This window comes from Myotis lucifugus, unplaced genomic scaffold (genome assembly GCF_000147115.1).
Source record: "Myotis lucifugus unplaced genomic scaffold, Myoluc2.0 scaffold_16, whole genome shotgun sequence".
Lineage (NCBI taxonomy): Eukaryota > Metazoa > Chordata > Mammalia > Chiroptera > Vespertilionidae > Myotis > Myotis lucifugus.
This window is the reverse complement of record NW_005871064.1, coordinates 4779718-4792289: the sequence shown is the minus strand read 5'-3', so window position 1 is coordinate 4792289 and position 12572 is coordinate 4779718. Positions and strand designations below refer to the sequence as shown.

General features: G+C 43.2%; 1 protein-coding gene across 1 annotated transcript in view; it reads left to right on the top strand.

Annotated features, from left to right (window-relative positions):
- Positions 1-12572, top strand: part of SETBP1 (SET binding protein 1) — a 95754-nt gene that overhangs the window by 67157 nt on the left and 16025 nt on the right. The window contains exon 2 of the mRNA XM_023750799.1: positions 4932-5102. Coding sequence (XP_023606567.1) covers positions 4932-5102 — 171 coding nt within the window. The remainder of the gene's footprint in view (positions 1-4931; positions 5103-12572) is intronic.

Here is a 12572-nt window from a genome sequence, read left to right as displayed (position 1 = left end):
TCAATGTGTTCTAGGAAAGGAAAAGAGCATTGCGTTGAATCAAGAGGCATGGATTTTAACACTTCTTCCGCACACATGACATGTGAGCTTGGGCAAACCACCTAGTCCTCTGTGCCTCAGTTTCCTTATTTGTGAATTTGGAGTTTCACCATCTGCCTCTTGTTACCCACACGGATGTTGCAAGGGGCAAATTGCACAATGCATGCCCAAGTTCTTTGAAAGATTAAAAGCCACTGACTGCTCAATATAGCATACCTTCCAGTCCATGCCCAGCCCTGCATTCTGCCACCTAAAGGTGGCCAGGGAGTTAACTGCAGGTGTCAGCCTCTCCCATTGTGCCTGCCTGGCCTTTGTCACCAGGAAACATCTGCACTTGCATATCTTACAATTAAAAAACTTAAGGTGTTCAACAAGCCTATATTAATCACATGCTGTTTTCCAGATATACACTATCTGCAGTGGATGCTACAAAATGAATTACAGATGATCCCTGGGTGATGGTCCCATCAGTCCCTTCATTTTAAAAAAACTTAAGAGATGAGGACCCAACTAGTTCTTACCTCCTCTTAAGAGCTATGTAATTTTAGATAAGTTGAGTAGCCTCTCTGAACCTCCATTTTTTTTTCCATCTAGAAAAGGTGGAGTAAATAGCCATCCCACAAAGGTTTTCTGTTTGTTTGTTTTTCCCATAAAGAAAATGAGATAAAGAAGATAACTAGCTTTATAATTACTCTAGGGTGAGGCTGGTTTTTATTAGCCAGGGTCACAGAGGTTATTAAAGGGATCCTGGGAAAGCTAGCCCCCATAGAGCCTGCTTTTCCTCTGTGACCCCTGTGACCTTGAGCAACCTGGGGAAGAGGTAATTGAACAGCAACTGCTACTTTGGAGGAAACAGAATCAAAATATCGAAGCTATTGACTCACCCTGAAGGCAGTAAGCAGTGCTTTGGTTTCTGACCTTTTCGCATCCTGGGGCAGTCAATAACCTGGCCGCTCTATGCAGCGCCTGCCTCTGATTCTGATTTGGGAGTACTTTAACCTTGAACTGAGCTCCAGGTAACCAAGGCAACAGGAAGTCAGCTCCTGCGTTGGAGGAGTAGGAATCCATAAATCAAGTCCCTAATGCAAACACGGTGTGCAGGTAGAGGTTTGAGGGGATAAGTGCTCTATGAGAAATTACCTTTGAAAATGAGTGCCTGTCCCTTGGCAGGCTGCGGCACAGTTTCAAAGACTTTGAACAAAATGTATCAATAGAGGTCAACAGGTCATAACAGAATGTTTTCATATAGGCTTAGCTTTTTTTATTTCCTCTTGGCTCTGTCTTTAATTATGAACAGATGTTGGATCCACAGAGTTATTAGCATTGTTATTTCCTCCTTTACAAACGCGCTGGCCTCCAAACAAAAGCCGCAGTACAATTTGTCCTGCACTGGGGCTTGGGGATGCTCTGAACACATCTACCGAGTGTGCTGTCCACGCAGTCGGGGTCTGAATTTGACATAGTGGTCCCTTCCCAGATGAAAGCCTTTTCGTCTTGAGAACTTGGTTCTGGACTGTTTCACATTCACCTGGCCATTTGGGGATGTCTCCATGGAGCGTCAGTGGCCACCTGGAATGAAGGGGAACAAAGATTTGCAGGGGCCAGCCTGCCCCATGCTCTCTCCCAAGAAGTCATTCATTCTGGTCTCCTGAGACCTCTACTCTCAGGCAAAATTTGTGGATTGCAAGTGCTGTTAGGTTAGCCTTTGTTTAAAACTTACCCAGTATTCTTACCCCTTATTCTTACTGTATTCCTTGGAATGTTTCCATAATCCTTTCAAAACCCAATAATGTCTGAAAAAACATCAGGGCTTTGCTGCCCCCCGCCTTTTTTTTCCAATTTGTTTTCAAATTCATTGGATGGCAGCTAGCAAACAGTACTATAATAGAAAACCCTAAATTATCTAGAGTTTTCAAGACAGCTAAATAGTGACAATCTGAATTATAGAGTGTTTTTAAGTGTCATTTTATTACTTCTAACATATTCTCTAACATAAACACTTGAGTAGCAAAGTATGCCCAATAGAGATATGATCAGATCAACTTTAATGAAATGATGTGGACTGAGACTAATTTGGATTGGGAACATTTGCATGAAAATGGGTACAACCAAAATGACTTGAAATCAGTTTGTTCCCACGTGAGAGTTAAATATCCACCTGCTAATCCTGTTTATGGCTCATTCTCTGAGCATGTCATAATTCGAGCAAAGAATGACTTGCCCAACCTGGGTCCACAGGTACAAAGTTGACGTATTAGTGAGTTTTCCACAGGAGCTGTTGTCCAGTAGCCCTCTGAGAGCTTAGAGGTGAGCTGTGGACAGTGCGCCTGCGTCCATCTGATGGGAACACACACGGCCGTGGTCCTGCCCCGTATCAAAGTGGAGAATTTGTATCAGACCCAGGGCTGTTGTTTCCACTTCAAATCTGTTAGCAGCCAATTGTTCAGATGCATCCATCTGCCCAATACCCATGCTCTGGTATAGACTTGTAGATTTTTCTCAAAGTATGTTTATTTCTCATTGGAACAAGAGTTTAATACATGTTTGTGATTCTAAATATATTAACAATAACACAGGCTAAGGAATAAAAATAAAAACTCCCCCTTCCCCACCAATCTTCCCTGTGCTTTCTGTCCTTAGAATAAACAGTTTTGTGTGTGTGAACTGTTTGGGTGCATGTCCTTGTGGATGATTCTGTGTCATGTTACATGTTTATACATGTGCACTCACCTGTCCCTGGCACACCTGCATATGTGAAACATGGACACTCTACACACATTTCTTGACTCTGAGATGGTTGCACTTTGCAGTCTTTCTATCATAGAATTTCATGTTTGTCCACATTCACTGTCAAAATGCTGTGAAATATAAAATCCAAAAGAACCTATTATTCTCAGCATCTGATGCGGGAGGTTCAGAGACTGGGATGGAGAGTTGGGGGACGGGAGTGGAAGGGAAATGAAAATGTCAGCATGGACACATGGTTCTAACTTAGGTTCCTGGAAGAGTGCCTTTTCCAGGTGTAGTACAAGGACCTCTGCATCCTGGCAAGAAACAGGCCATTGGAAGATTGGGGTCGTGGGCAGGTGGAGCAGGATGATCTGGCTACTTGGAAACTTCCAGCTCTGACATTAGGAGCTGTCTGAGTTTGGTCAGTTCTCTCTTAACCTCTCAGAAATCTGTTGCTCTCATCTGTAAAATGAAGAAAATAGTAACCTCCTCACCACATGGATCACCACTGTCATTAGGCCCGAGGGAGCTGATCCCTGTGGTGGAAGATAATGTTACTCCGGGAGGGGACTGTATCACTCGGGTTACTTGGGATGGGACAAAAAGGATCACATGATAAAGCCCCCCATGTTGTTTGTTGCTGCCAGTGGCATAGAGCCTGCATATGAAGAAACTCTGAGTCAATTTTCTAGTCTATAGACCAGTAGTTCTCAACCTTCTGGCCCTTTAAATACAGTTCCTCATGTTGTGACCCAACCATAAAATTATTTTTGTTGCTACTTCATAACTGTAATGTTGCTACTGTTGTGAATCATAATGTAAATATCTGATATGCAGGATGGTCTTAGGCGACCCCTGTGAAAGGGTCGTTCGACTGCCAAAGGGGTCGAAACCCACAGGTTGAGAACCGCTGCTATAGACTGTTTGACATGGATACAGAACTTCCATGCCTCTGCACTTATGCTCGGGTGAGTCGGAGAGTCACTATTATGCAGCTGGGATGTGGAAGGTGCTCAGAGATCCTTGGTCCTGTCAGGGAAGAGAAAGGACACCTGGCTGCCTTGTTTCAGCTGGGCCTGAGGAAGCAGTGGGTTATATTAGTGATAGTTGCAATAATAGGAATAATAATAATGGGAAACAGTTACATAGCATCAACTGTGTGCCAGACACTGGTCTAAGCACTTTATGGAGACTGACTGCTGGATGCTCCCAACCACCCCTAGGAGAGCATTCCATCTCATTTGTACAGTTAAGGAAGCTCAGAGCTTGGAGAGGTTAAGTAACTTGCTCGTGATCACACAGCTGGAAAGTACAAGAGCCTGGATTCCAGCCCAGGAAACGTGGTTCCAGAATAGCTCCAAGATTTGTCATATAGTGAATATCCAGGCCCTTCCAGAGGCACCTCGCGAGAGCCTTCCCAGGCTTCTCGGCACCATAAAGGCATGACTTATGATGGTTGTCGTGGCCAGACACTCCCAGGTCCCATGTCTGCTCTTGCTTAGCTCAGTGACTGTTGCTACACAGCAGTCCCCACAGTGCGTCTTCCACCTCCAGCAGGCTGGTCCTCATCTAGATCCTCTTCCTTTCTCCATCTATGGCATCATATGACTATCCCTCATTCTTGCTGTTCTAGCGCGACCTCTGGAAAGCCTTTTCTTACTTTTTTTCACATGAGTCCCTACCTGCGTAGAACTCCCCAAGCACCTAGGATGAAGGACATGCAAGCCTGCCCATACTTGCTGCCCAACAACTTCTTCTCATTTAGTCTTGTCTCCCCTGCTGCCTGAGAGGAGCAGCCACACAAGGGTGGGTCCCACTTCTCCTCGCCATGCTGCACACAGCACAACCTCCGTAGAGATGGCCTTTGTGATCCTCAGCAGGCAACAGCATGCCTGGTGGAGGAGTATACTGCTTCTTTAGGCCTGTGCCCTGACACCACTTCCAGGCAGCAACCTGGAATGTCCTCACCACTAACTTTAGCCACAAAACCAAAACCAGTCATGCTGCTAATTTTTTTTTCTTTGAACATTCTAAAATGTTATTCTTATACCAGAAGGAGGTCAGATCATTTAAGAATGTTCTCAGATCACTTTCAGCTTTTATGTTGTCTGTCTTCCTGTTTCTTCAAAATAACTGCAGGCTTTGGGGTTCTTGTTTTTCAGGGATGCCAAGTCCCCACTTAAAAGTGGACCAGACGGCAACGCATAGTAAGAACGAGGGCTCCGTGTCCACCATGATGACCAGGAAGAAGCCAGCTGCGGTTGACAGTGTTGCAATCCCACCTACCCCAGTGTTATCTCTCCTCGCTGCGTCTGCAGCAACCTCAGATGCAGGTGAGCACTTTTCAGATGCTTTGGGTTCACCCCAGAGAAGGTGGGCGTGGAGAAGACCTCCTGGGAGTGTGCTGTGGAGTACAGGTAAGAGTCCTCTGCTTAGCCAACCTGCCCCACTGAGCAGGTGAGCTGTTGCAGCCCCGGATTTTTCAAGTGGGAGGAGGTTTAACAAGGATGGAGGTCACCTTGAAACTAGTGGCAAAGTCCTCTTGAAGAAGCTTTCCAGTTTATCCTAACACATGCCCATCTAGTAAGCAGCAAATAATGATAGCAATTACTCTTTGTCAAGCTTTAGTAATTACAAATCTCAGCATCCTTATATATGCTACCTCATGTAACTCATAAAAAACTCTGTAAAATAAATGCTTGTGTCTTCATTTCAGATGAGGAAGCTAAGAGTAAAGGAACTTGCCCCGAGAACCTGTGCACAGTCAGGATCCCAACCCAGGTCCTGGTCCCATGCTCCCAACCACTGCATTTCCCAATCTTGTTCTCCAGGGTTAGGAGACAGTAATCAGAGTTCCCTGAGGCCTTGATTCATTCTACCCTCATGATGTCATGGATCCCTCAATAGTCACCAGACTCCTCACAGGCAGGTGATAAAATATAAATTCCTTATTCAAATACCCGTGAAGCTTTGCCTTCCTCTACTCCCTCTCACCAATCCCTGCACCAGCCCCCAATTTGCCACACTCATTCCAACTGAAAGGAAGGTAGGCCTTGGACTTGGCTTAACTCCTTTCTTTGAGGACAGGTTTACTCAATTCCTACATGCACCCCACAGACTTTTGAGGCCACACCGCTTTCAAATGACTGCAGCATCCAGTGTCTGTACTATGCATTCACCTTCCACATGAAAAATGTCCTCTATTTAACCTCTTCTTCCTCAAAAGACTTGTACATAACTCTGAGGTAGAATCCATGATTTAGGTTCTTGCTATCTCACAGCACATGGAATGATGGCCCATTTCATAAATGTTTGTTGAATTAATGCATTGGTCAATGTTAAGCATATAGCAGTATTTAGAAATGACTATTATGATTAGAAACCCAAGAAGAGACTGATTATTATTTTTTAAATGTATTTTTATTGACTTCAGAGAGGGAAATGGAGAGAGAGATAGAAACATCAATGATGATAGAGAATCATTGATCAGCTGCCTCCATTGGGAATCGAGCCCGCAATGCGGGCATGTGCCCTGATCTGGAAATGAACCATAACTTCCTGGTCATGACCAGCTGGGCGAGACTGGTTATTCATATTCACACCAAACTTATTCTAAGTCAGCAGGTTGCTTTTTTTTTCTTTTTAGCTGAGAACTCAACTTGTCTACATACCTGCCTCCTTCATGGAAATTATTGGTAATTAGAAAATGAGTCTAATTGATATAATAGGAAAAGGTATTTGGAAGGTCACTTCCTAAAGTGAGTTCAGCAAAATATTAGTAGGTGTTTTGTGATAAAAGATGTTTCCATAGTTAAATGAATGTGGGGAATGCTGTATTATTACATCTGATTTCTTCCTGCAGAGCTGTTCAGAGCCTTTAATTGACCAGTTCATTGTGAGGCTCCTGGATGGAGAGACACAGAATTTCAGAATTTCACAGTCTCATCTGACCACAAAACCTATTTTTCATGAAATACCTCTTAAAATCCTATTTTTCATGAAATAGCTCTTAAATAGCTCTCAGCATCTCTTTGGAAATGGTGTTCTCACCAGCCATTTGGGAAATCTTGCTCTGAAAGCATGGGATCATCTCTCAAATATGATCATGAATCTTCACATCTTTCACATGCTAGATGTGAAATGAAAAGTTTTTGGTGGAAATGTCAGGTAAACAATGTCAGTGAGGAGTACAGGAGAGGTCAGAGGAGGGAACACAGGGAGGAATGGGAGGAAGCTATCCTGAGTCTTGATGGATCAGCAGCTCCTTGGGCGGGGGAGCGGGGACAGGGGGTGCAGGCAAGGGGGGGGCAATGTGACAGTCCCGGAAGTGGGAGCTGATGTCCTACCTGGAAATCCGGGAAGCTATCACTCAGCTGGAGCGAAAGATTGGGGCCGCAGTCTGCACTGCCTACCCAGAAAATTGCTTCCTCGCCCTTGTCGGTTAAGCTCCAGAGACCTCCCTTTATGGATTTAGAAATTAGCCTGCATGTTTCCGCCTTTGCTTGCCAAGCACAGATATTTCCCAGGGGCAAAAGACAGACAGGTGGTCCCCTATTTTCTTCCCCCTGAACTTGTTCCAATCAGTGTGCGAGAGCACATTCTTGGGATCCCAGCCTCCTGTGGACTCTATTTGCATTCAGTAGTTTACAAATATGCCAAAGGGGCATAGAAACAGGTGGGTCTTGAACTTTTCAACCTGCCTGTCTGGTAATCAGAGCTGAGCCACAGCTCTCCTGTTTCAGGATGCAAGAACGTGCTGTTGTTTATTTGTAGGCAGTGCTAAACTGAGACCCTCATGAGAATTTCACAGATCTGGTCCACTTCTGGGTCTCAGGTGGCTGAGCAGAACTTCTGAGGGGAAAGAAGCCAGAGATCCAACCCGGTGCTGGTGGCCAGACCTTCCTGAGATTCTGCTCTCCACAGATTTGCCGCTTCCTACAAACCGGAGAGAGCTTAGGTCCCACAGGCGGGGCTCGTGTCCAGTGTGATTCAGAGAAACCTCAGAATCTCTGCAGTTTGCAATTGCATGAGGTCGTGCAGTGGGACTGGACCCAACTTCTTGATTGACCACCTGGTTTCCAATGGAATCCTACTTCTGTCATAGGCTCAACATTAGCCAAGGCAGGTTGCTTTCTCCCTAACTGTGGACTCCTACTTTTTTTAGAGAACAGTGAGCAAAACTCATAATTTGATCGGGTGGATAGCCCAACAGTGTCAGGCACACAGCAGGAGATCAATCTTTTCTGGGTTTGATTTCATTCGATTGGGTGTTTGTGCATTGGTCATCTACATTTCTGATGAGACAACTCGCTTATTTTTTTGTTTTCTTTAGAATCCCCTTACTCATCTCTCACTATAAGCAAGGTCATCTAGAATTACCTGTGGATGTATAGAGAAATCCACTTATTTTCCACTAAGTCTTCCTTTCTAGAGAATGGTTTTGAAGATCCAGACAAGTGCAAAGGGCAATAAAAGAAAGAACAGTAGCCCTAACCAGTTTGGCTCAGTGGATAGAGCGTCAGCCTGCAGACTCAAGGGTCCCAGGTTCGATTCCGGTCAAGGGCATGTACCTTGGTTGCGGGCACATCCCCAGTAGGGAGTGTGCAGGAGGCAGCTGATCGATGTTTCTAACTCTCTATCCCTCTCCCTTCCTCTCTGTAAAAAAATCAATAAAATATATTAATATATTTTAAAAAAATAAAAAAAAGAAAGAACAGTAAAAATATAAGGGGCTTATTCAGCAAAATTAACTTGAGTTTATTGAGATAAAAAAATACCGAAATAATTGCATTAATTAGAAATTTCTTTCATTTGAAATTAATGGATGCTAAAATTTCTGGTACAGTGCCTGACACATAGTAGCTGCTCAGTAAATCACCACTGACTGAAATGAATGATTGCGAGTCAGCAGCTGCGTGCTGATCCAGCACCCAGTGTCGTGGGAGACATCTGAGAAAAGGATGGTCAGCCTTGGAACTGCTAAACAATCAAATGGAAAACATTTGACAGACATGAGGGGGTCTGTTGGGTAAATACTTGCCAAGTAATTAGTTAGTCTATGGTTCCACCAGGACTTTTTCAAACAGGTGATCTTTGGAAAAAGAAAAAGAAGAAACATTTCCCATTTTATTTTATAAAGAAAAAAAGGAACATTTTCCACTTTATTTTATAAACATTATAATATAGGAGAAATGAAGGCAGTTCAGAGGTTTAAATATATCTTCTAGCTCAAGTGTGTGTATGTGTGTGTGCGTTCATGCATTAAGGCAATTTTTCCACTTCTCAGAGTCTGGGAGGCATACTGATTATGAAGTTATTGATTTGGAAGGCGGGGTGTAGAAGAGGGGTTCCAGGAGTGGGTGGCCAGACTGAGAAGATGTGAGTTTGTGAGCTACTGGGAGGAAGGGATGGCGGTGGCTGCCTTCATGATCAAACTGCTCTCAGGCAGCTCAGCCTTCCTGATCAAACTGCTCGATAGCCATTGATCAGCCACAGTCCCCTGGCACAAGGAAGGTCTCATTCCAGGGAGCAGTGCATCATTACTGTGAGTAATTAGGGCCAATGCAGTAAAATCTTCAATAAAGTTTGCTCAAAGGGCTGCATAATTTGAAATAACTTCTATTGCACAATCCCAATCATAATTTACTAACCATATCAGATAATACAAACCTGAATGGGTCAGGCTAATTTTTCTGATCTACATATTGAGCTAACTTTTCAGGGAGGTCATGCAATGAGTAGAAGTTCATTATCTTCTTACTGAAACTTGCCCCACCTTTGTATTTAAGATAAGACTATTATTAAGTAGATTACAAATTCTGCAGGAACTGAGTAAAATGCCAAAGAAACATATCTCTGTGGTTCTATGCCTGAAAGTCTAGTGTAGGGATGATAGGAAAATAAGCAGACATATCCTTCTTCTTCCCTCTTTCTCCTCCTCTTCCTCCTCCTCATATTCTCTCTCTCTCTCTCTCTCACACACACACACACACACACACACACACACACACACACTGATGGTCTCACATATTAAATCCAAGGAGATAACCAGACATGCATCAGAGTTGCTCTCATCAAATCTCAACTGTTCAAAGGGTAGCCCAGCTCAAGATACCAGAGGGGAGCAGAGTGAAGATGGTGCTTAGTTCATGTCTGTTTTGCATCAAGGCTAAACCATTATTCTCTCAAACTAGAGGATCTGCCTTATTTAAAACTACCAGAGCCTATGAGTAAGTGAAACTATTTAAATTTCAAAGTCTATTACATTTTTAGACATTTTGCTTCTGAAGGGAGAGACTATATACATTAGATAAACCATTTAGTTGTTAACCAAACTATCAGTCCAACCAGAACTGACTGATGCCTATAATCAAGATGCAAACTTTAAGCTTGAAAAATTACCTTTACAAGTAAAAGAATGGATTCTTCATCCTAAGGAATCAGAGTGAAATCCAGTGGTCTAGTAGCTGGAGCAAAATGATCATGAAAATTGCTTCTAACTCCCAGATTTGTGATACCTAATTTTTCTCTTGACCAATTGCCATTTATGGAGAGAGGCCCAGAATAATGAAATAATATCCAGGTGTATAAAGGAATGCCCAGGAATTTGAGAATTAGAAAATTATTTATACTACTTGTTTTTTTTGTCCTATGTGGGATCATGATCTGGAACTCCTAACCAAAATAATAGGCCACTGCAGCCAAAAGTCTGGTCTTTCAAAAGAACCAAAATAGAGCAAATAATTCTTCGAGTTAACAGGTTTTGGAACATTCAAGGCCCATAACTACATACATTGAAGAAGTCTTCAAATTATGAAATAAATTCCTGCAAGTCCAGACTAATCATTTAAAATATACAGTAGAAAACCCTAAAAACAAAAAGATCTAGAGAAAAATAAAGCTTTATTTTAGAAACCAATCATTCAAGTTGTCTGTAAAGTGCTTCTCATGAACCCATTTTGAAGCAGCACAGAATGACTCTTTGCCTAGAGCTCTGCAGAATGTGTGGCTCCTGGAAAGCCGCCCCCCCTTCTCTGGGCCCTGAAGGATTGGAAGCCTCTGTGCTTCCCTGAAGACCCCATCACACAAAAAAACTCCAAAAACTTGTTTTAATTTTGCCCAAAAAGGATGAAATAAGTTCTTGTCTGATTTAATCTGGACATCTTAAAGCAGTTTAGCTGATCCCGTGCCTGAGGCTGTAAGCATTCAGAGAGGCACCAAAACTCCAGGATCTGGCTTTCTGCCTTCTGCTCCAACCTGAATCTCCTTGGAGATGCCATCAGCACCAAACTTTTCTGGAGTCTTCTCTCTATAGTTTTCAAAAACTATAAACTCATGTCAAATATTCATGCAACTCTTTGTTGAGGAAACCAACATGGTGACCGGACTGGTCCAAGGAAGAATTAGAGGAACAGGGCATTATGGGAATGTGGCCATCAGAGAAAGAACATCAAGCAAGATTGCTCAGTTAATGTTCTAATGGGGAATAAAACCATAACCTCTAAAGTTATCTTTTCTACTTCACAGAAATCGTTTGCATCCAGGCAAAACCCTGCAAGTTATCATATTACAAGGCACAGTCTGGGCATTTGCTATCAGTAGTGGATAGCAAATCCAAAAAAGGTACATTCCCCTAGCCTAGATAGTTAATAATCACTGGGCAGGCCCATAAAATTATAGAATACTCTAGGACTCCAAAAGAACAAACACCCTTCTGTTTGCCTTGTTTCTAAGTTTTGGCTCATTTTTTCTTATCACCACTCACAGGCCATGCAGTTTTTTCGTTGACTGGACTTGTTCTTATTTACAGTGGCCTGCCCTGAATCTCAGGGCTGCACTTACCAGCTGGGTGATCTCAGACCTCAATGAACATGGAAAGCATACCACCTAGCGTAGAGGGTTGTGGGGAGGACTAAATGAGATAGACCTGGTGAAAATCTTGGCTGCATGCCTGCCCCATAGGAAGAGTTCAGCAAACCAGCGCTATTGTTGCTATTGTTACTGTTGCTGTTATGGTTATTGCTGTTTGGGCTTTCCATTCTGGACTATTCCCTCACCCACTCCTCAAGCTGTCCGGATGGCTAATTCATGATTATTCTTTAAGACTCAGCATAGTGCCTTCAACTCTAAGATGCCTTCCCTTACACCCAGTTTGAGAACCACCCCATGGCCAATTTGCATACCACATCTTCTGTGCCCCATGGCTCCCTGTAAGCCCATTGATCATTGGTCTCTATATTTAACAGTGTCTGTGTTCTCATGCCTGTGTCCCAGGCTGGACTCTCCACTCCCTTATTTTCAGTAACTAGCACTGAAGTGGACAAATAATAGATAATCATTGAATACTAGTCAAAATGTGTTGAACAAGTGTTTTCTGTACAGAACCATCTGGTGCATGAAAAAGCATACTCTTGCATTACATTCTTTAGAGTTGAAAGGCAATGATGTGCCTTTATTTTCCATTTCAGCACCAGAAATAGCAAACCATCCTAAGAATGTTCAGCATAGAGAGCAACCCGAGAGGGACCTCTGGGGCCTCTAGAGTCCTTTGTTCAGTTATGGCAGACCAGCTCATGGCTAATCCACCAGGTTATCCTGAGGGAAGATTATTATCAAGTTCAAGAGTCGGCCTATGTGGCATGATATGTGCAGTACATGGCTATGGGTTTATTCCGAGAAGGAGGATCCTATGTCTCCCTTCAATTGAAAGTTCTGTGGGATTTTCAGGATGAGCCACTCCATGGAAATCTGGACATTGGCCTAGGTTGTACTTCATTTTACATATGATAGTCTTGTGGCTGGAG